The sequence below is a fragment of the Oncorhynchus keta genome, chromosome 29 (assembly GCF_023373465.1).
Source record: "Oncorhynchus keta strain PuntledgeMale-10-30-2019 chromosome 29, Oket_V2, whole genome shotgun sequence".
Classification (NCBI taxonomy): Eukaryota; Metazoa; Chordata; class Actinopteri; order Salmoniformes; family Salmonidae; genus Oncorhynchus; species Oncorhynchus keta.
This window is the reverse complement of record NC_068449.1, coordinates 29334129-29357465: the sequence shown is the minus strand read 5'-3', so window position 1 is coordinate 29357465 and position 23337 is coordinate 29334129. Positions and strand designations below refer to the sequence as shown.

Genomic DNA, 23337 nt, shown 5'->3' with positions numbered 1-23337 from the left:
AGATCTATCATTCTACTTGAAAGCAAGTCTAAGAAGTGTGATTCCCGTTCTTCAGTTTTGTTTTTACATGTTTTACTTTCGGTTTTGTACACCAGCTTCAAGCAGCCGAAACAACAATATTTTTGGTTATGGAAAATATATTTCACAGTGGTTTAGATAGTACAATGATTCTCTACATTATACTCGCTTATTTTGTCACATAATCTAAAATTAGGCGAACTATTTGAGTTTTAGCAACCAGAATATGACAGAGGGATTTCTGCATAGTGCATCTTTAAACAGCATGATCATTACACATGTGCACGTTGTGCTGGGGACAATTAAATGTGCAGTTTTGTCACACAACACAATGCAACACTTTTGAAGGAGCATGGATTTGGCATGTTGACTGCAGGAATGTCCACCAGAGCTGTTACATAAGCGGCCATAAACTGCCTTTCTACCATAATCCACTTCCAACAGCCGGCTTCTTCACCTGTCGGGATCGTCTGAGACCAGCCACCCGGACAGCTATGGGTTTGCACAACAGATGAAACCGTCTCAGGGAAGCTCATCTGCATGCTCGTCATCCTCACCAGGGTCTTGACCTGACTGCAGTTTGGTGTCGTAATCGACTTCAGTGGGCAAATGCTCAGCTTCGATGGCCACTGGCTCGCTGGAGAAGTGTATTCTTCACGGATGAATCTCGGTTTCAACTGTAGTGGGCCTTTGGCAGAGAGCGTGAATGGTGTCCTGTGGGCATGCGGTTTGCTGATGTCAATGTTGTGCACGGAGTGCCCAATGGTGGCGGTGGGGTTATGGTATGGGCAGGCATAACCTACGGACAACAAACACAATTGCATTTTATCATTGGCAATTTTAATGCACAGAGATACTGTGACGAGATCCTGAGGCCCCTTGTCGTGCCATTCAACCGTCGCCGTTTCAGCATGATAACGCACGGCCCTAAAAATGTCCCAGTTCTTACATGGCCTAAATACTTACCAGACATGTCACCCATTGAGCATGTTTGGGATGCACTGGATCGACGTGTCGGCAGTGTGTTCCAGTTCCCGCCAATATCCAGCAACTTCACAAAGCCATTGAAGAGGAGTGGGACAACATTCCACAGTCCACAATCAACATCCTTATTAACTCTACGCGAAGGAAATGTGTCGCGCTGCATGAGGCAAGTGGTAGTCACACCAGATACTGACTGGTTTTCAGATGATTTTTTTAAGGTATCTGTGACCAACAGATGTATATCTGTATTCCCAGTCACGTGAAATCCATAGATTAGGGCCTAATGAATGTATTTCAATTGACTGACTTCCTTATGTGAACTGTCACTCAGTACAATCTTTGAAATTGTTGCATGTTGAGTTTATATTTTTGTTCAGTGTAGGTACCTTCAGTGCCAGCTAATGCTGCCTCCTCCTATATGCAGGCAGGGCCCCCTGCTAAAATAACTATCAGGTGCCACCACAGGGAACCAGAGCTATCCTCATACAAAATCACAGGGACTTCAGATGCTATGGGGCTGTAACTTCAACAGTTTCCTTTTAGCATTGCTTTGGTGTTGGGTTTTGGTGTTTCAGCCAACTTTTACAACTCTCATGAGGCCAAATTCAAATTTGAGATACAGAATGTGTGCAATGCTTCATAACTCAAATTTCCACATAAATCATGCACGGATGTCAATAGGTTTCCAAGAACGTTTGAGCTAGGCAATGCCCCTTATGAATTATTACAGAATTTTGGGAAGAGAAGTTATGATTCTACATCTTCCATTTAAAAAATAATACAGTAGTGTATATGACGATAACAGACAAATGGCAAAAGCACCAAATCTTTTCTTTGATTCTCGTCTGTGCGTTCATGGCCAAATCTTTTATGTACACATGCAGTGTTGTGATGAATGAATGAATGTATTTCCTGCTGTATGTTTAGTGCTAGATGTTTAGATAGTGATGAGTCACATGTACATTGTGTTCTCAGACCTCGAACCATATGCATTTCACAGACAACACACAAGCTCTTTTCAATAACTATATTCAGTGACCTTGAAGTTCTCATGCTGTACAAGCACTTGATAAGTGGGCATCTGACACATCACATTGTCAAGCAAGGCACAGCAAAGCCGACACATATTTTTTGACAATAATATGCACATACTTTACTGTATCTGTCTGTCTACAGTCGTGGCCAAAAGTTTTGAGAATGACAAATATTAATTTCGAAAAAGTTTGCTGATTCAGTGTCTTTAGATATTTTTGTCAGATGTTACTATGGAATACTGAAGTATAATTACAAGCATTGCATTAGTTTTTTATTGACAATTACATGATGTTGATGCAAAGAGTCAATATTTGCAGTGTTGACCCTTCTTATTCAAGTCCTCTTCAATCCACCCTGGTATGCTGTCAATTAACTTCTGGGCCACATCCTGATTGACGGCAGCCCATTCTTGCATAATCAATGCTTGGAGTTTGTCAGAATTTGTGGGTTTTTGTTTGTCTTAGGCAAAATTGTGAGTGAGCCCACTCCCTTGGCTGAGAAGCAACCCCACACATGAATGGTGTCAGGATGCTTTACTGTTGGCATGACACAGGACTGATGGTAGTGCTCAAATTGTCTTATCCAGGCAAGCTTTTTTCTGGATGCCCCAAACAATCGGAAAGGGGATTCATCAGAGAAAATGACTTTACCCCGGTCCTCAGCAGTCCAAACCCTGTACCTTTTACAAAGATGGAAGTGCAAAACATACTGTATGCCAACACATGCTCGAGTGTGAGAGCAAACACACACACACACACACACACACACACACACACACACACACACACACACACACACACACACACACACACACACACACACACACACACACACACACACACACACACACACACACACACACACACACACACACACACACACACACACGCACACACTAATAAGAAGGGAGTTGGAGAAAAAGCAGTGCCCTTTCTCATGTACTGCATGTTTGCACTGCAAATATAACTTCATAATGTGGTGAGCTAGCTAGCCTCAAACAGTACACCTGAATTGCACCCTATTACCTGCAGTACTAGCTAGTCAAGAGGTTGGACACACCTACTGTACTCATTCAAGGGTTTTTATTTATTTTTACTATTTTTTACATTGTAGAATAATAGTGAAGATGTCAAACTATGAAATACCACATCATGTTATAACCAAAAAAGTGTTAAACAAATCTAAATATATTTTAGATTTTAGATTCTTCAAAGTAGCCACCTGTAACGGTATCCCTCGTCATCCGAGGAAGAGTAGTCAAGATCGGACCAAAATGCAGCGTAGTACGTGTCCATGTTAATATTTATTTAAACTGAACACAAAACAAAATAACAAGAGAATGAAAACGAAACTGTTCTGTCTGGTGCAGACACAGAGACAGAAAACAACTACCCACAAACCACAGTGGGAAAACAGGCTGCCTAAGTATGGTTCTCAATCAGAGACAATGATTGACAGCTGCCTCTGATTGGGAACCATACCAGGCCAAACGCATAGAACAAAAACATAGAAAAAAGAACATAGAACACCCACCCTAGTCACACCCTGGCCTAACCAAAATAGAGAATAAAAAGCCTCTCTATTGCTAGGGCGTGACACCATCCTTTGCCTGTAGGTGTGTTGGGTCATTGTCCTGTTGAAAAACAAATGATAGTCCCACAAAGCGCATTCCAGATGGGATGGCATATCGCTGCAGTATGTTGTGAAACGCCATGCTGGTTAAGTGTGCCTTGAATTCTAAATAAATCACTGACAGTGTCAACAGCAAAGCACCCCAACACCATCACACCTCCTCCTCCATGCTTCACGGTGGGAACCACACATGCGGAGATCATCCGTTCACCTACTCGGCATCTCACAAAGACACAGGGGTTGGAACCAAAAATCTCAAATTTGGACCCATCAGGCCCAAGCAAGTCTCCTCTTATTATTGGTGTTCTTTAGTAGTGGTTTCTTTGTAGCAATTCAACCACGAAGGCCTGATTCACGCAGTTGATGTTGAGATGTGTCTTGTTCCTTGAACTCTATGAAGTATTTATTTGGGCTGCAATTTCTGAGGCTTGTAACTCAAATGAAGTTATCCTCTGCAGCAGAGGTAACTCTAGGTCTTTCTTTCCTGTGGTGGTCCTCATGAGAGCCAGTTTCATCATAGCGCTTGATGGTTTTTGCGACTGCACTTGAAGAAACTTTCAAAGTTCTTGAAAATGTTCTGCATTGAGTGACAATCATGTCTTAAAGTAATGATGGACTGTCATTTCTCTTTGCTTTTATGAGCTGTTCTTGCAATAATATGGACTTGGTCTTTTACCAATAAGGGCTATCTTCTGTATACCACCCCTATCTTGTCACAACACAACTGATTGGGTCAAACACATTAAGAAGGAAAGAAATTCCACAATGAACTTTTAACAATTGCGTTCCAGGTGACTACCTCGTGAAGCTGGTTGAGAGAATGCCAAGAGTGTGCAAAGCTGTCGTCAAGGCAAAGGGTGGCTATTTTGAAGAATCTCAAATAGAATATATATTTTGATTTGTTTAACACTTTTTTGGTTACTACAATATTCCATATGTGTTATTTCATAGTTTTGATGTCTTCACTATTATTCTACAATGTAGAAAAAAGTAAAAATAAAGAAAAGCCCTGGAATGAGTAGGTGTGTCCAAACTTTTGACTGGAACTGTATATAGTGCACTACTTTTGACCAGGGCCGTTATGACTCTGGTCAAATGTAGTGCACTGTATACAGATGTAGGATCTTCATTTGAGCCAGTTTGATACAGCAGGAAAATAATCATGCAGAAACAGGGAATGTGAATTATCGTGGAATCTAATTAAGGGGGCTGATAAATTGTTCATAAGGGAAAATAATGTCTGAAATTTCAAAGTGGAAATTACAAACTTCAGAAGCCTTTTCAAACCTCAAAAACACTACACGTCTTACATTTTTTCAATTGCAGGAAAGTTCTCCTGCCACATGGTGATCAAATTAAGATCCTACATCTGTAAGGGTAGGGTGCCATTTGCGATGTTCCCAATGTCATACACCATAATGATCAATATTTCAGCCGAGGAGTTGACAAAATACAGTAAATGACCTTTATAGTTTCTTATTTGCAATAAATTCTTGGGGTATAGTGTGAGTACTGGTAACAATGTTCAGTTATGATTGTTATGAAAACAAATCTTGAATTGAAACATTTATGAAATGTTATATTGTTTACTTGATCATGGATTATGTACAGTATGAGGTATGCTGGCAAACATAGATAACAAAACAAAAATGTCCTTGATTTGATGTAATCTTACGTTGACATTGCCCTCAATATACCTTTCTTCCTGATCAGATGAAAACTGGGACGACGACCAGTTGTTGGGATTTGAGCCGTGCAACGAGAACCTGATCACGGGCTGCAACATCATTGATGGGAAGTGTGAGTGTGACAGCATACGGACCTGCAACAACCCCTTTGAGTTCCCCAGCCAGGACGCATGCCAGACCGCTCTGAGGAAGATTGAAGGTATGATGCATATCAATGAATGTTTACAATGAAATATTAATGGTGGTCTTCTTGGTCCTGTATGGCTCAGTTGGTAGAGCATGGTGCTGGCAACGCCAGAGTCATGGATTCAATTCTTGCTGGGGCCACCCATGTGGAAATATATGCAATCACTAAATGGCCTATATGCTATGTTAACATGTGCCTAGAAATGAATGAAAACACTTGGTATGGTGACGTGTCAGTGAGCCATCATCAATGCTGTTTTGCTGATGATACCTCTTCAAATGAATGGTGGAACATTATTCCCAGAGGGGAACACATCTCGACACAACACCTCATTCTCTCTCGCTTGCATGACGCTGTTCAAAAGACTGGGGAGAGTAGGGCATGCATGGTCATGTCTTAGGTATCAAGACACATGTACACAAGGTGTTTTTCATGCGGTCTTATTTATGCATGTTGTCTACTGTTAGCTACCACCTGGATGGACACTTTGTTAGATGCTATGGCTTTGAATAGATCCAAGTGAATGGGTACTTAGAATTGTGATCGGACGCGTACTGTACAGTTTTCATACACTCTTAGAAAAAAGGGTTCCAAAAGGGTTCTTCGGTTGTCCCCTTAGGACAACCCTTTTTGGTTCCAGGTAGAACCCTTTTTGGTTCCAGGTAGCACCCTTCTTCAAAGGGTTCTCCTGTGGGGCCATCTGAACCCTTTTAGCATCTTTTGTGTAGTGGTTTTCTGGATATTATGTATAGATCCCGTATGTCTCTGCCAGGCTTATAGGATGTATTATTAGCAGAAATTAACTCAGCTAATTGTTGTGTGCTTCGTTGTTATTCATAAATACTCAGACATAAATCAAGCTAAATGATCAATTCCCAGCTTCGTTTTTGAGGGTGGTAAAGCAGCCTCCAAACTGATTGAATTTCTGTCACTGAGTCATTATGCAGTGAGCAAATGCCACTCTTTCTTTGTCATGTTCCCATGCTTTGTTTTCAGATTCATCCTTTTCTGTTGTTCCCCCAGCATATTTAAAATGATTTTACAGAGTACTGCACTTTGAATAACAACACGGAAATCCCTGGCGCCACACAATTTTGTCATATATTTATTTACCTGCTCTTTTGCTGCCTCTGTTTTTCCATTCTTTTCTTTTTTATGAGTGAGGTGTCCTGTTTGTTTAGTCGGATGTGTTTCTGTGACAGGTTCTCTTCTGTGATATTCAAAAAAAACAAACAAATAAACACAGGATTCTAATAGGCCTATCAGAATGCAAATGTAGCGGAAATCGGACTGCAGTCCCCCATGGATACCCAGGCTGTATCTTTGTGTCTGCCGGTGTGTTTACAGTTCTCTGGCAGCAGATGGCCAATTAAAGCACCAAAATATAGGCTTGTTATGGCAACCAACAGTCCTAGCAACGGGGACGATGGCCCTTGTTGTTTTGTTGTGGCAGGTGTACCTTCAGTCTACGGCTGCTGTGCCGTGGTGGCTCTCCCTTTGAAAAGCACAGGTTCCCTCTCCACGTGAAGATCTATGGAGTATAACTTTTGTACACGGAGGAGCTGTTGTTGGGCTGTGTTCTGTTTTAAGGCCGGCCTGTCATATAACCTATCACTGTTTAGCTGTGGTGTTATCTGTCACTGACTTTACTGTGTAACTAACTGTGGCTTTGTGTAGTTGTTGTGTCCTGTCTGGCTGGTTCAGTTATTTGTTATGGCTGGTGGAAGGTGTTTTTAACATTGGCGGTCTGGGTCCTGCCTATGTGTGTGTCTTGCTCTCTGTCTTGGCCCAGGAGATCCTTGGTGTGTGTGTAGACTGGGCTTTTTGCTGCCGTAACCACAGACTGAGAGATTCCCATGAGTAAAGACTGGGATTATCATACTCAACAACATCACAGGTATTACTGATATTTCTCAGCACACCAATGAGCCTGGTTTTATTTTTTTGTGCAATGAAGGCAGACATCGTTTTTGCGACCCAAGTGGCACCCTATTCCCTTTATAGAGCACTACTTTTGACCAGTGCCAATTGGGCTCTGGTAAAAAAAAAAGTTGTGTACTATATAGGGAAGGCATTGTCATTTGGGTGAGAAAGATGAGGCTCCTATTTCATCATGCCATATCCTCTTTTTCTGAAAATCATACACCACATGACCAAATGTACAGTGGGGCAAAAAAGTATTTAGTCAGCCACCAATTGTGCAAGTTCTCCCACTTAAAAAGATGAGAGAGGCCTGTAATTTTCATCATAGGTACACTTCAACTATGACAGACAAGATGAGGAAAAGAAATCCAGAAAATCACATTGTAGGATTTGTAATGAATTTATTTGCAAATTATGGTGGAAAATAACAATAACAAAAGTTTATCTCAATACTTTGTTATATACCCTTTGTTGGCAATGACAGAGGTCAAACGTTTTCTGTAAGTCTTCACAAGGTTTTCACACACTGTTGCTGGTATTTTGGCCCATTCCTCCACGCAGATCTCCTATAGAGCAGTGATGTTTTGGGGCTGTTGCTGGGCAACACAGACTTTCAACTCCCTCCAAAGATTTTCTATGCGGTTGAGATCTGGAGACTGGCTAGGCCACTCCAGGACCTTGAAATGCTTCTTACGAAGCCACTCCTTCGTTGCCCGGGCGGTGTGTTTGGGATCATTGTCATGCTGAAAGACCCAGCCACGTTTCATCTTCAATGCCCTTGCTGATGGAAGGAGGTTTTCACTCAAAATCTCACGATACATGGCCCCATTCATTCTTTCCTTTACACGGATCAGTTGTCCTGGTCCCTTTGCAGAAAAACAGCCCCAAAGCATGATGTTTCCACCCCCATGCTTCACAGTAGGTATGGTGTTCTTTGGATGCAACTCAGCATTCTTTGTCTTCCAAACACGACGAGTTGAGTTTTTACCAAAAAGTTATATGTTGGTTTCATCTGACCATATGACATTCTCTCAATCTTCTTATGGATCATCCAAATGCTCTCTAGCAAACTTCAGACGGGCCTGGACATGTACTGGCTTAAGCAGGGGGACATGTCACTGCAGGATTTGAGTCCCTGGCGGCGTAGTGTGTTACTGATGGTAGGCTTTGTTACTTTGGTCCCAGCTCTCTGCAGGTCATTCACTAGGTCCCCCCGTGTGGTTCTGGGATTTTTGCTCACCGTTCTTGTGATCATTTTGACACCACAGGGTGAGATCTTGCATGGAGCCCCAGATCGAGGGAGATTATCAGTGGTCTTGTATGTCTTCAATTTCCAATAATTACTCCCACAGTTGATTTCTTCAAACCAAGTTGCTTACCTATTGCAGATTCAGTCTTCCCAGCCTGGTGCAGGTCTACAATTTTGTTTCTGGTGTCCTTTGACAGCTCTTTGGTCTTGGCCATAGTGGAGTTTGGAGTGTGACTGTTTGAGGTTGTGGACAGGTGTCTTTTATACCGATAACAAGTTCAAACAGGTGCCATTAATACAGGTACCGAGTGGAGGACAGAGGAGCCTCTTAAAGAAGAAGTCTGTGAGAGACAGAAATCTTGTTTGTTTGTAGGTGACCAAATACTTATTTTCCACCACAATTTACAAATAAATTCCTTACAAATCCTACAATGTGATTTTCTGGATTTTTTTTCTCATTTTGTCTGTCATATTTGTAGTGTACCTATGATGAAAATAAGTGGGAGAACTTGCACAATTGGTGGCTGACTAAATACTTTTTGCCCCACTGTATGTGGACAGCTGCTGGTCAAACATCTTATTCCAAAATCAAGGGCATTAATATGAAGTTGGTCCCCCCTTTGCTGCTATAACAGCCTACACTCTTCTGGGAAGGCTTTCCACAAGATGGAACATTGCTGCGGGGACTTGCTTCCATTTAGCCACAAGAGCATTAGTGAGGTTGGGCACTGATGTTGTGTGATTAAGCCTGGCTCGCAGTTGGCGTTCCAATTCATCCCAAAGGTGGTCAATGGGGTTGAGGTCAGGGCTCTGTACAGGCAAGTCATGTTCTTCTACACAGATCTCAACAAAACATTTCTCTATGGATCTCCCTTTGTGCACGGGGGCATTTTCATGCTGAAACAGGAAAGGGCTTTCCCCAAACTGTTGCCACAAAGTTGGAAGCACAGAATCATCTAGAATGTCTTTGTAGGCAGTAGCATTAAGATTTCCCTTTACTGGAACTAAGGGGCCTAGCCCGAACCATGGAAAACAGCCCCAGACCATTATTCCTCCTCCACCAAACTTTACAGTTGGCATTATGCATTGGGACAGGTAGTGTTCTCCTGGCATCCACCAAACTCTGATTCGTCCATCGGACTGAGATATGGTAAAGCGTGATTCATCACTCCAGAAAATATGTTTTACTCCGCTCAGGCCGATGCTTGGCATTGCTCATGGTTATCTTAGGCTTGTGTGCGGCTGCTCAGCCATGGAAACCCATTTCATGAAGCTCCTGACGAGCCGTTCTTGTGCTGACATTGCTTCCTGAGGCAGTTTGTAACTTGGTAGTGAGTGTTGCAACTGAAGACAAAAGGTTTTTACACGCTATGTGCTTCAGCTGTCCCGTTCTGTGAGGTTGTGTGGCCTACAACTTCGCGGCTGAGCCGTTGTGTCTTTTAGATGTTTCCACTACTTTCCACAGCACTTACAGTTGACCGGTGCAGCTCTAGCAGGGGTGAAATTTGACGAAGTGACTTGTTGGAAAGGTGGTATCCTATGACGGTGCCACGTTGAAAGTCACTGTGCTCTTCAGTAAGGCCATTCTACTGCTATTGTTTGTGTATGAAGATTGCATGGCTGTGTGCTCGATTTATATACCTGTCTTCAATCAATTGTGGCTGAAATAGCCGAATCCACACATGTTCAGGGGTGTCCACATACTTTTGTATATACAGTGCATTCGGAAAGTACTCAGACCCCTTGACTTTTTCCATATTTTGTTTAGTTTCAGCCTTATTCTAAAATTGATTAAATAGTGTTTTTCCCTTTTCAATCTACAAACAATACCCCATAATGACAAAGCAAAAAACGCTTTTTTGACATTTTTGCAAATGTATATTAAAACCCACGGAAATATCACATTTACAGAAGTATTCGGCCCCTTTACTCAGTATTTTGTTGAAGCAGCGTTGGCAGCTATTACAGCCTCGAGTCTTCTTGGATGTCATGCTACAAGCTTGGAACACCTGTATTTGGGTATGTTCTCCTGTTCTTCTCTGCTTATCCTCTCAAGCTCTGTCAGGTTGGCTGCACAGCTATTTTCAGGCCTCTCCATAGATGTTAGATCGGGTTCAAGTCCGGGCCCTGGCTGGGCCACTCAAGGACATTCAGAGACTTGTCCTAAAGCCACGCCTGCGTTGTCTTGGCTGTGTGCTTAGAATTGTTGTCCTGTTGGAAGGGGAACCTTTGCCCCAGTCTGAGGTGCTAAGTGCTCTGGAGCAGGTTTTCATCAAGGATCTCTCTGTACTTTGCTCCGTTCATCTTTCCCTCAACTGGTCTCCCAGTCCCTGCCGCTGAAAACATCCCCATAGCATGATGCTGCCACCACCATGCTTCACCGTAGGGACGGTGCCAGGTTTCTTCCAGACGTGATGCTTGGCATTCAGGCCAAAGAGTTCAATCTTGGTTTCATCAGACCAGAGAATCTTGTTTCTGATGGTCTAAGAATCCTTTAGGTGCCCGTTGGCAAACTCCAAGCAGGCTCTCGTGCCTTTTACTGAGGAGTAGCTTCCATCTGGCCACTCTACCATAAATGCCTGATAGGTGAAGTGCTGCAAAGATGGTTGCCCTTCTGGAAGGCTCTCCCATCTCCACAGAGTTACCATCGGGTTCTTGGTCACCTCCCTGACCAAGGCCGTTCTCCCCCGATTGCTCAGTTTGGCTGTGTGGCCAGCTCTAAGAAGAGTTTTGGTGGTTTCCAACTTCTTATATTTAAAAATGATGGAGGCCACTGTGTTCTTGGGAACCTTTAATGCTTTATTACCTTTCCCCAGATCTGTGCCTCGACACAATCCTGTCTCGGAGCTCTACGGACAATTCCTTCGACCTCATGCCTTGGTTTTTGCTCTGACATGCACTGTCAACTGTGGGACCTTATATAGACAGGTGTGTGCCTTTCCAAATCATGCCCAATCAATTTAGTTTACCACAGGTGAACTCCAATCAAGTTGTAGAAACATCTCGAGGATGATCAATGGAAACAGGATGGACTTGAGCTCATTTTTGAGTCTCATAGCAAAGGGTTTGAATACTTATGTAAATAAAGTATTCAAAGTTTGCAAAAAATGCAAAAAAACTATTTTTGCTATGTCATTATGGGGTATTGTGTGTAGATTGATGAGGGGAAAAAATATATAGTCTAATTTAGGTTATGGTTGTAACAAAATGTGGAAAAGGAGAATGGGTCTGAATACTTTCCGGATGCACTGTATAGTGTACTATTACCATGATGCTTGAATATACAATGGCTGCGTTCTATGCGGAATACATTACAGTTACCTGCCTGATCTCAGAAGTCCTAGTTAGGTGTTTAACATATCAGCTAACCCTAAGATTTCGCAATCCGATGCAATGTAGTCTGCCTCGAATACGATCAAAGCCTTCCGGGTGCACACAATAGCAGCTAAGTCCTTGTAAAAGATAACCAATCTGACTGATGTAAAAAAAATATAAGTATCTCTGCACAAATGTATAATATGTCAGGAATGTAAAGTATGCAAGCTGTCCTGAGTTCGTTGAACAGATAAATAAAAAATAATCTGTGCGGTATATCTCCACTCCCGGTGGGTTGTGATAGGTAGGTCTGATGACCTCTGAAGGTGGGTTGTGATAGGTCTGATGTCCTCTGAAGGTGGGTTGTGATAGGTCTAATGACCTTTGATAGTGGGTTGTGATAGGTCTGATGTCCTCTGAAGGTGTGTTGTGATAGGTCTGATGACCTCTGAAGGTGGGATGTGATAGATCTGATGACCTCTGAAGGTGTGTTGTGATAGGTCTGGTGACCTCTGAAGGTGTGTTGTGATAGGTCTGATGTCCTCTGAAGGTGTGTTGTGATAGGTCTGATGACCTCTGAAGGTGGGATGTGATAGATCTGATGACCTCTGAAGGTGTGTTGTGATAGGTCTGGTGACCTCTGAAGGTGTGTTGTGATAGGTCTGATGACCTCTGAAGGTGGGTTGTGATAGGTCTAATGACCTTGATAGTGGGTTGTGATAGGTCTGATGACCTCTGAAGGTGTGTTGTGATAGGTCTGATGTCCTCTGAAGGTGTGTTGTGATAGGTCTGATGACCTCTGAAGGTGGGATGTGATAGATCTGATGACCTCTGAAGGTGTGTTGTGATAGGTCTGGTGACCTCTGAAGGTGTGTTGTGATAGGTCTGATGACCTCTGAAGGTGGGTTGTGATTAACTGGATCTGTATGCCCGGTCGGTGTGCTCTGATAGTTTGGACCCATACGGACAGTGTTTTCTGATAGGTTGACCTGTATAGCTGGTGTGTTCTAATAGGTTGAATGAGCCCTCACGGTGTCTTCTGATAGGCTAAATGACCCCTAATAGTGCATTCCGATTGGCCGAATGACCGCTGATGACGAATTCTGCTCAAACAGCCTTTAATAAACACAGAGACAAAGGTCTCCTGAAAGGTCAACAGGAGATTGATAATGCTCTCGATCTGTCCACGCCTGCTCCTACTACAGAAAATCAATCTTCAATAAAAGTGGAAAGGCATGTTGACCTTTCAAGCCTTTAGATATATTTTTAGCTTAAAAAACTGTATTTCTTGGTCGCATCGTAACCTGTTAAGGAGGCGTGAGGTAGCCTCCCGAGTGGCGCAGCGGTCTAAGGCATTGCATCGCGGTGCTGAGGCACTAATATAGCCTGGGGTTTGATCCCACAGTGTGTCACAGTTGGCTGGGGGGGCTTTCCTTGGCTCATCGTGCTTTAGTGACTCCTTGTGTCGGGACGGGCAAGCTGACTCGGCCATCTGTTGAACAGTGTTTCCTCCAACACGTTGGTAGTGCTGGCTTAAAGTGACTTTTCTCACTCAGTGTTAAAGGAAATGATTTAATCCCAAGTGGCTGTTGTGTTGAGAGACACCAATCAAGGTCCTAAGTTGGAGTTGCTCAAAGCCAGTCAACAGTTGCTTGACAAGTTGACTTTAACTGATCTTTAAAGACCATTGTGGGTTTATTGCTGCACAAATATCTGACCAAAATGTATGTAGTAACAGAACAAACTGACAGCTGTCACATTCTTCGTCACAGGTATTTGCGTAATGAGACCACAGTATTTTTGGCATTTTGAAGACTGCTTACAGTACATATAACTTATATAACCATTAGACTTGGTTGTGTTGGGAATGTGAAAAAGGGGATGATCAAGAGGAGAATATTTCTCTCTAACGATCGTTCAGCGTGCCTATTCTTATCTGTAACTGACAGACTGGCTACTTGCTACAGTATGTCTTTGACCAGCATCAGTGATCTCTGGCCTCTGAACGGGGCTGTTACGTGGCTGTGTCCTGATCAAGTTTAATGATGTACTCTCCTGAGGATCTGATGACAGAACTATCGTTACAGACTCTCAGCTTTCAGCAGAAGCACTCTGTTGGAACGTTCTGGGGAGAGGAGCAAGCAGAGCTGTGTGACCCAACCTACAGCCAGACAGCCAGGTAGGCAGGGAGGAGCTAGATGGGTAGATGGGTCCCACATCTGTTTGTGCTGTCTTGCCAACTCCTATGGCTGTGTTATTTCAGAAACCAGCACTAGAGAGGCACAGTAAGAAAAATGTGAATTTGAACTTACGAATGGAAGAACGAGAGAGAGAGAAAGAGACAGAGAGTGAAAGAGAGAGAAAGAGAGATAGAAATAATGAAAAGTAGGGATTTCAGTTAAGCCATATTTATTTTGGGAACAGTTAAACAGGAAGTTTTGTTCTGAATTACTCTGCTCTGCTCGTGTGAGGCAGGCGAGGCGAGGCAAGGGGAGCTTTGGTTAGTTCCTCTGACCCAGCAAGGCCAAAGCACATTAAAGGAAATGCCTCACATTCCTTGAGACTGCAGAGGAGTTGTGTCTCTCTCTCTCTTTCTCTCTCTTTCTCTTTCTCTCTCTCTCTCCCTCTCTCTCTCTCTCTCTCTCTCTCTCTCTCTCTCTCTCTCTCTCTCTCTCTCTCTCTCTCTCTCTCTCTCTCTCTCTCTCTGTTGCTCTGTTCTGGCAGGGTTACAGTACTGCTGCCTGGATATTTAGACTGGGGAGACGGCCATGCTAATTGCAGCAGACCTTGTTGTGTACAGAGAGAGAGAGGGAGAGGGAGAGGGAGAGACAGAGAGAGAAAAATGTGTGTGTGTGGGGGGGGGCTGCCTCATGCCAAATGCAACATGTTTCTGTACAGGCAGGCAGAGCTTCCTGATTCAATGTGACTTCTCTATTTAACATGGTGCTGTTTGGGAAAGGGGCTTTACTTTCAGAACAGAATATGTAACTCCGATTCAGAGGGAGCAGTCAAAGAATGTGCATACTAAATACCAGGCAAGGGCAAGGTTATGCTATGTTATCTAAACATCTAAATTATTTTGTCAGTGTGTGTGTGTCTGTATGTGCACATTAACTGATTATGTGGAAGGACAAAGGGAGAGTAATTCATTTCTGTGAGCGTGGGGTGTGGGCCGTTTTAGAGGTCTGTAAACAGATCCATTTCAAGCATTCCTCCCTGCAGTGAGTTTTCACCGACGGGACATCTGTCTATCCAGCGCTGCCTCTATTCAGCGCTGCCTCTATTCAGCGCTACCTCTATTCAGCGCTGCCTCTATCCAGCGCTGCCTCTATTCAGCGCTGCCTCTATCCAGCGCTGCCTCTATTTAGCACTGCCTCTATCCAGCGCTGCCTGTATCCAGCGCTGCCCCTATCCAGCGCTGCCTCTATTCAGCGCTGCCTCTGTTCAGCGCTGCTTCTATTCAGTGCTGCCTCTATTTAGCACTGCCTCTATTTAGCGCTGCCTCTATTTAGCGCTGCCTGTATTCAGCGTTGCCTCTATCCAGTGTGGCCTTGTGACGTGTTCTGTTCTACCACCTGACCTCAGCCAAGATTTAGAGCCACTGTGTCTGGGGCTTCCTAAACTCATTCACATCAATCTGTCGGGCCAGTGGACACTAAGTCTGGCCAGGGGTGTAACGATATAGCCACAGAGACATGCGTTAATAGGCTGTGGCTGTGTCACATTTATAGGGCAACGAGGCTAATATGGCCACCGTATACTGCGAGCACTAGACAGAGGGAGAGACACACTGTCGCCGTCTCTGTCAAGACTCTTCTTAGAATGTCTAGTTGGTTTTCATGCTGTTGAAATCAGAAATAGAAGAACAGTTATTCTGAATGATCGAAGAATCAAGTTTTTGATGTCCCCCCAGATTATTCATGGCTGATACATTTCGGAGAATATTCAGGACCGCTTGCTAACTCTACATCCAAGCATGCATTTACCTTTTCATCCAAGCTACTCAATACTGCCCCTGCAGCCATAAGAAGTTAAAGGTGCAGATATCGTTCCGCCATTTCCTGACTTGTTATAGTTTAATATGATATTTTTAGCTGTTTGAAGCAGGTGTACAAAGCCGAAAGTAAAACACACAAAAACTAAACTTAAGAACAGGAAGCATCTACCATTTACTTTCAATGAGAATGACAGATCTGTAACTCACATTTCTATGCGAATTTGGTCAAGTCACCCAAAAAGTTGAATATTGCAGCTTTAATTGTATACTATAATAGAAAAAATAGATACCGCTCACCACACTGTCACTCTCAACCAGCAACCACATGTCAACCAAACTAGCAATACCACGTGTGGGGACTCTCGTCCTATGTAGTCTCTACCACCTTGAAGTGACCCAGCTAGGAATCCAGTGTAAACCCAATGATCTACATACAGTATGACACACTGGGGACCAGAAAGGGCCATTGTGTCCTTTGTGTTGGGGACAAAGGGAAATCAAATCAAATTATCTAAAGTCGCCAATAGCGGTTGTAGTGGTGGTGGTGGGGGTGGTGGGGTGGGGCCTCTGTTCGATAATTAGCAACCCCACACACAAACACCATGGGTCCCCTGCGGACATCACTCTGCAGGCCGGCCTCATGTTATTGACAGGTCCTCTCCGGTGGAAGTTTTGAGGCCACAGCAGCGGGCACATGCAGGAAACCATCAGATTAGCAGAGCTAAGGGAGCATGGGGCTCTAACCTTTTTTCCCATTCAAAGTCCCACAAGCACTATTGTGTGTTTCCCCAAGTCCCCAAGCTCGACTCTCTTTAGAGCAAACGGCTCCTCTTGGAAAAATGTGGGGCGATTGGGTGGTGACCGTAAGTGTGGCTTAACTTTATGACGAATGTTCCCTGACATTTCCCTCCATTCTCTCAGAGGTGTTTGGGGATAGTATCATGACGGCCCAGTGGCTGTCCTCTGTGAACCGTCTGAGACACCGACCAATGAGCCAATGAACCGTGTCCTGTCTTATACACCAATGAGTCTATATCTAACCACTCCAGTGGATCAGGCAGTACTGTAGAAATAATAATCATATGACTCCTGGGACTCCATGTAAACAGTGGCACTTGTTACTGAGTGAACTATCCTGGATAAATAAATGGAAATGAAAATGAATAAAAGATCAAACCTCTTTAAATATTCTATGAAACATGTTTATTCTGGCAAGACATACACAAGTTTTCCCCTTCACCTTCAATTGGGTTTTAAAAGCTTGACATTTAGGCGGATAATTGCCCTCTGCCAGAGATAGCAGTACATCGTCTCCTGTCGTTAAACCAACATCACTGGGCTGTTTGTGATAAGCTTGTCTTCCACCTCACCTGTAGTTCTGTTCTGGTCAAATAAGAGAGCTACTGTAGCAGTGGCAGACTCGAACAGACTAACAGACCGTGAGTTGTTTTCTTATTGAATTCCCTGCGTATGTTTGGTTTGGTCACCTGAGGTACGACATTATGTTCTCTTTGTGTTGTATTGGATTCCAGCAGAGCGGAGCCTACTGTTTATATGGGGTGAGGTGGTGCTGGTGCATGATGGAGCCGTGTGTGTGCATGTACGTGCGCGCGTGTGTGTGGTGCAGCCAGCCAGGCTGGGCTGATAAAGATGCATCAGACACAGCTTCTTTCATGCGTGCCTCTCATTTGTCCCACCGGTCCTAACGATAACAAAACCCCTTTCACAGAAAAATGTGTTGTCGCTCCTTTCTAATGTGATTGGCCGTGCATAGTCTGATCTTGTATTTTGTATTTTTGTCAATAGTTTGTGGGAGCCTTATTTCCTGCTCACTCGCTACCTGATTATTATTGTTTATTTATTTGTTGAAAAAAGTGTCAGAGGTGTTGCAATCTGGAGAAACAGCTCTAGTTTATTACCTTGTCCCTGAGGATGACAGCATGGGCTGTCAGCAGAGTTTTTTGCTGCTCTGGCTTTGCAGTTGAATTATGCTCCGTTCAGTTGTTCCAGCAAAACTCTTTGTATGCAAATATGTGCTTTCCCCGGGTCAGAAATGGCTTGGCCCATCAAATTCACAGTGACCTACGGTCCAGTGCAAATGCAACCATAGAAGGGAAAGGGCATTGCAAATAGTCACCTTTTGTCACCTCATTCATCAGGTACCATATACATGAGCGCGCACTCAACAGACTCAGGAAATTACCGAGGTGAAATACATGTGGGTGACTGTGTTATTATGGCAGTATCAGAGGGGACTAGGCCATCAGCATCTGACAAGTACAGTCACATACAGCCCTGGAATGGAAATGAATGTCAAACCAGAGGAGACACTTCATTTTACAGCAGGAGGTAATATTGGATCTATTTCCAGACTGAGGTCCCTGGCATTCATCTAAATGGCTGTGTTTATCCCATTCAGTGTTGCCAGAGTCAGTTCTTTTTCAAGTGAATGTTAGCAACTAGATTCATTGTTTACCAGACATGTCCAAAACTATTGAGTGTTTCTTTCTGATTTTAAATGACCCCCTCAAAGGCAATGGTGTGACAGCTGGACTGCAAAATAACTGTGAAGTGCTCGTAATATGTGATCTCTGTCAACTCACAACAAGAGGTCACTTGTCCCTGTTTACTGAGTAAATACTGCTGTGTGTGTATGTTTGAGTGTGTGCCGCTATGCTAGCCCTGTGTACACTGAGGGTTGAAAACATTAGGAACACCTTCATAATATTGAGTTGCACCCCCCTTTTGCCCTCAGAACAGCCTCAATTTGTCAGCCGTGGATTCCACAAGTTGTTGAAAGCGTTCCACAGGGATGCTGGCCCATGTTGACTCCAATGCTTTCCAGTTGTGCCACGTTGGCTGGATGTCCATTGGGTGGCGGACCATTCTTGATACACAAGGGAAACTGTTGAGCTTGATAAACCCAGCAGCAGTGCAGTTCTTGACACACACAAACCGGTGCACCTATCGCCTACTACATACCCCGTTCAAAGGCCGTTAAATCTTCTGTCCCATTCACCCTCTGAATGGCACACATACACAATCCATGTCTCAATTGTCTCAAGGCTTAAAAATCCTTCTATAACCTGTCTCCTCCCCTTGATCTACACTGATTGAAGTGGATTTAACAATTGACATCAATAAGGGATCGTAGCTTTCACCTGGATTTACCTGGTCAGTCCATGTCATGGAAAGAACATGTGTTCCTAATGTTTTCTCCACTCAGTGTATATTTGTAGGAGTGTGATGTGCTACTTTCCCTGTCACCGGAGGCTGTTGAGGGGATAACAGCTCCTAATAATGTCCGGAACGGAGCAAGTGGAATTGCATCAAACACCTGGAAACCATGTGTTTGATGTATTTGATACCATTCCAGCTATTTCGCTCCAGTCAACAGCCAATACTGCGAGCCCGTTCTCCCCAATTAAGGTGCCACCAACCTCCTGTGATCCCTGTGTATATGTCTGTTTCTGTTTGCAAGTGTGTGCTGTGAGGCGCTGTGTGTAACGTCTAGTGATTGTCCCTCTCTCTTCATGAATGCATGTTAAAAGAGGCACTGGAAGTATGCATGTTTGAGAGACTAACATTTCGTTAGAAAGCCAATTTATGTTGAAGGGGGCCTTGATTTGAACCTTACCTGAAAGCGTTGAGCAACGGTTGGAGAGAATGGGAAACAAGCTCAACAAGAAGCGTATTGTTTTCAGGCTGCCGACAGCCTCAGAAGGGTCATGTGTTGTTTTGACTGGATACTTGTTTCTTTCTACGGAACCAAATGTTTTTGTGATTATGTTTGTCTATTTCTGAATGTGCTCATGCTAGAAATCAGGAAGGAAGAGACTAGGCCTCTGATGCAGGCAGACACAGAAAGGGAAACGTGTTTCAAGTTGAGTCGACAGTGCTTTTTTAACAGCGTAGTATTCCACCATACAGTTTACTATGGCTTTGTATGAGCTTCTAGGATAAGGAAAATCTATTGGAAAACAACTTCAACTCTCAATTTGGAAATGTGAGAAATGTAAGCCTATCTGTTAAGGTACTTTAGGTACTATTATGGTACTTCTATGCGGTATAGTTTGAGATTATATTTTAAAATACAAATTTAAAAAATAATCCCAAGCACCTTTTCCCTCAAGCTCTCAACTCTGATAAACATACTATTGATGGTCTTAAACCTGACAGGTACAGTAGGGTATTAAATGATTGATTATGTTGTTCCACAATAGATGTGAGCTACACAAAATCAAAGGGAAATCAATTTTTCAAACAAATGAAAGGCCCATAAAGATTTAATCAAAGCTTCAATATACCTCCTCTACTTGCCCTGTCTACCTGTGCCTCCCTCTGTCATTCTCCCTCTCTCTCTCTCTCTCTCTTGCTCTTTCCCTCCCTCTCTCACTCTGTTTCTCTCTTTCTTTTTCTGTATCATTTTCTCTTTCTCTATGTCCCACTGGATTTGCCCAAGGCCTGTCCTTGAGACAAGCTAATAGAAGGCTCCATATATATATATATATAACTCTGTTAATAATTCCTCAACAATGCCATCAAAGTCTTTGTTCATGAATTTCCCATAACAAATTATGACCATTTACAGGCCTAATGGTTCCATGTGTTATCTCAAGTCAAGGATTGCTTTGGATTTCAGGACATGTTTAGACTTTGCCTGGAATGTAAAAGGCAGACAGCTTCTCTTATCGTCCCTTTTCTCTCTTTGTTAGAAATATGCGTTCCTTTATCCCAACACACACGCACACACACACACATGGCACGCACGCACACACACACACACACACACACACACACACACACACACACACACACACACACACACACACACACACACACACACACACACACACACACACACACACACACACACACACACACACACACACACTGCGCCTTTGAGAACTCTCACAGAGGGATGCTTTCTCCTGCTGGAAATAGCTGATCTCAGTATGGGGGTGTGATGGTGTGCCTCATTGTGATAAAGGGCTGCTTACAGGGGTGGGTGGTGCTGGGGTAGGTAAGATACAGACTGGTACCAGAAGCCTATCCCATCCCATCCCATTATCACCACAACGCTGTGCGCTCAATTCATTCTATTGCCTATAGAATTGTGCAGGGGTGTAATTGACTGCCGTATTGAATTCCAGATCCACTTCCTGACTGGTGGGAAATAAGCCATTGTTTGTTTCCCCTCCCAAAGTCCCTGTGATGATGCTCAGCTTGGCTTTCTGCTACCCATCATGCCTGGAGGGAACATCACCAGTCCATGGGCTGGGTGACTCCGATACATCAGTGTCAGGAGCTGTGATGTTTTCAAGCAGAGTTGGCTGTGGCTGTTATCAGCAGAGGTCAACAGTATTGATTCTTCAAAATTGGCGGACAGATACTAATGCACCAAAGCACATCATAACACCACTAACAAAAAACACACGGAGACAGACAGGTCATCAAAGGCATGAAGCACACAAGTTATTGAACTCAAAACTCTTGAACTGAGGGAACATTTGTTTAAAAAAAAAGCAATCATCATCAACATATTGAAAGAGTGTTGGCAACAGAGAGGAACAAAATGATGCAATGTGAGGACATGTGGCGGTGAGTAGTGCAGCTTGTCAGCCTGTCACTGGAGATAGCGGTGAGTAGTGCAGCATGTCAGCCTGTCACTAGAGATAGCGGTGAGTAGTGCAGCTTATCAGCCTGTCACTGGAGATAGCGGTGAGTAGTGCAGCTTGTCAGCCTGTCACTGGAGATAGCGGTGAGTAGTGCAGCATGTCAGCCTGTCACTGGAGATAGTGGTGAGTAGTGCAGCTTGTCAGCCTGTCACTGGAGATAGCGGTGAGTAGTGCAGCATGTCAGCCTGTCACTGGAGATAGCGGTGAGTAGTGCAGCATGTCAGCCTGTCACTGGAGATAGCGGTGAGTAGTGCAGCATGTCAGCCTGTCACTGGAGATAGCGGTGAGTAGTGCAGCTTGTCAGCCTGTCACTGGAGATAGCGGTGAGTAGTGCAGCTTGTCAGCCTGTCACTGGAGATAGCGGTGAGTAGTGCAGCATGTCAGCCTGTCACTGGAGATAGCGGTGAGTAGTGCAGCATGTCAGCCTGTCACTGGAGATAGCGGTGAGTAGTGCAGCTTGTCAGCCTGTCACTGGAGATAGCGGTGAGTAGTGCAGCATGTCAGCCTGTCACTGGAGATAGCGGTGAGTAGTGCAGCATGTCAGCCTGTCACTGGAGATAGCGGTGAGTAGTGCAGCATGTCAGCCTGTCACTGGAGATAGCGGTGAGTAGTGCAGCATGTCAGCCTGTCACTGGAGATAGCGGTGAGAACAGGTGCGTCTGGGAAGGAGTGACGTCGTTGATGTTTGTGTACGTCTTTTGTATGTTTATGTTTTGTGTTTTGTATTAAAACAATATATATATCTTAAAACCCATGTCAACCCGTGTCAAATGAAGTGAAAGCACTTGTGGATAATGGAACACCTATGTTCCATTTCAAAGACAGTTCACTGTGAAGCCAAGGGGATTGCTGAACTCGCCTGTACGTGCTGCTTTACAACTTCAACACATCTATGAAAAATGTACAAGATAAAATAGACTTCATCTTGACTTCGTCTTCCATTGGTCTCCACAGGGTATAGAAAATAACCACCACTTATACTGAGATAAGACACAATAAATAATGTGCTTTGTAATTACTCAAGAGACTTAATGCAGCTCTTTTGAAGGTGTTTTTTCATTTTTTATTAAGACGAATTCAAGCTCTGGAGATGAGATCAGTAGGGTATTTTTTTCTTTTTAAAATTTAATTGGAGCGTTCTTGTCTTAATATCTCTTCACCATCACCAACCAGTTGTTGTTAGACAATGTACATGTGATGCTACGTCTCCTGGAAATAACAGTCCGGACTAGCAACATGCCAGACAAGGCATTGCACTCCAGTTGTTAGATGGCCAGTGGGATTACATTTCTCTACAAATACTTTCTACAGTTTAAACTCGACAAGGTTGGACATTGTCACCACTGCAGTTCCAAGAAGTTGCAACAAACATATTGTTGTCATAGTATAGTAAAGTTAGTGCATACCCATGATAAGAGTCAAATATATATATTTTTTAGAATAGGCTACAAGGGTAATAGGTTACCAGGCCTCCTTAAAAAAAGCTTTAACATCAGGGATAACAACATGACATAGATGAACTTGTCTGAGCTGTGCTTATCTTCTTGTCAGCTCTCATTGATCTATGTGTGTCGAAAGCCACTGGTTTGATGTGGCAGAGCAGAGCGGCAGAGAGGCGGTGTGACGCTGCG

At 43.7% G+C, this 23337-nt stretch overlaps 1 protein-coding gene across 2 annotated transcripts in view; it reads left to right on the top strand.

Moving 5' to 3' along the window:
• The window catches only part of LOC118362683 (cysteine-rich motor neuron 1 protein), a 127924-nt gene that overhangs the window by 14522 nt on the left and 90065 nt on the right, over positions 1-23337 (top strand). For both annotated transcript variants that reach the window (XM_035743223.2, XM_035743222.2), the window contains exon 2: positions 5383-5556. In XM_035743223.2, coding sequence (XP_035599116.1) covers positions 5383-5556 — 174 coding nt within the window. The remainder of the gene's footprint in view (positions 1-5382; positions 5557-23337) is intronic.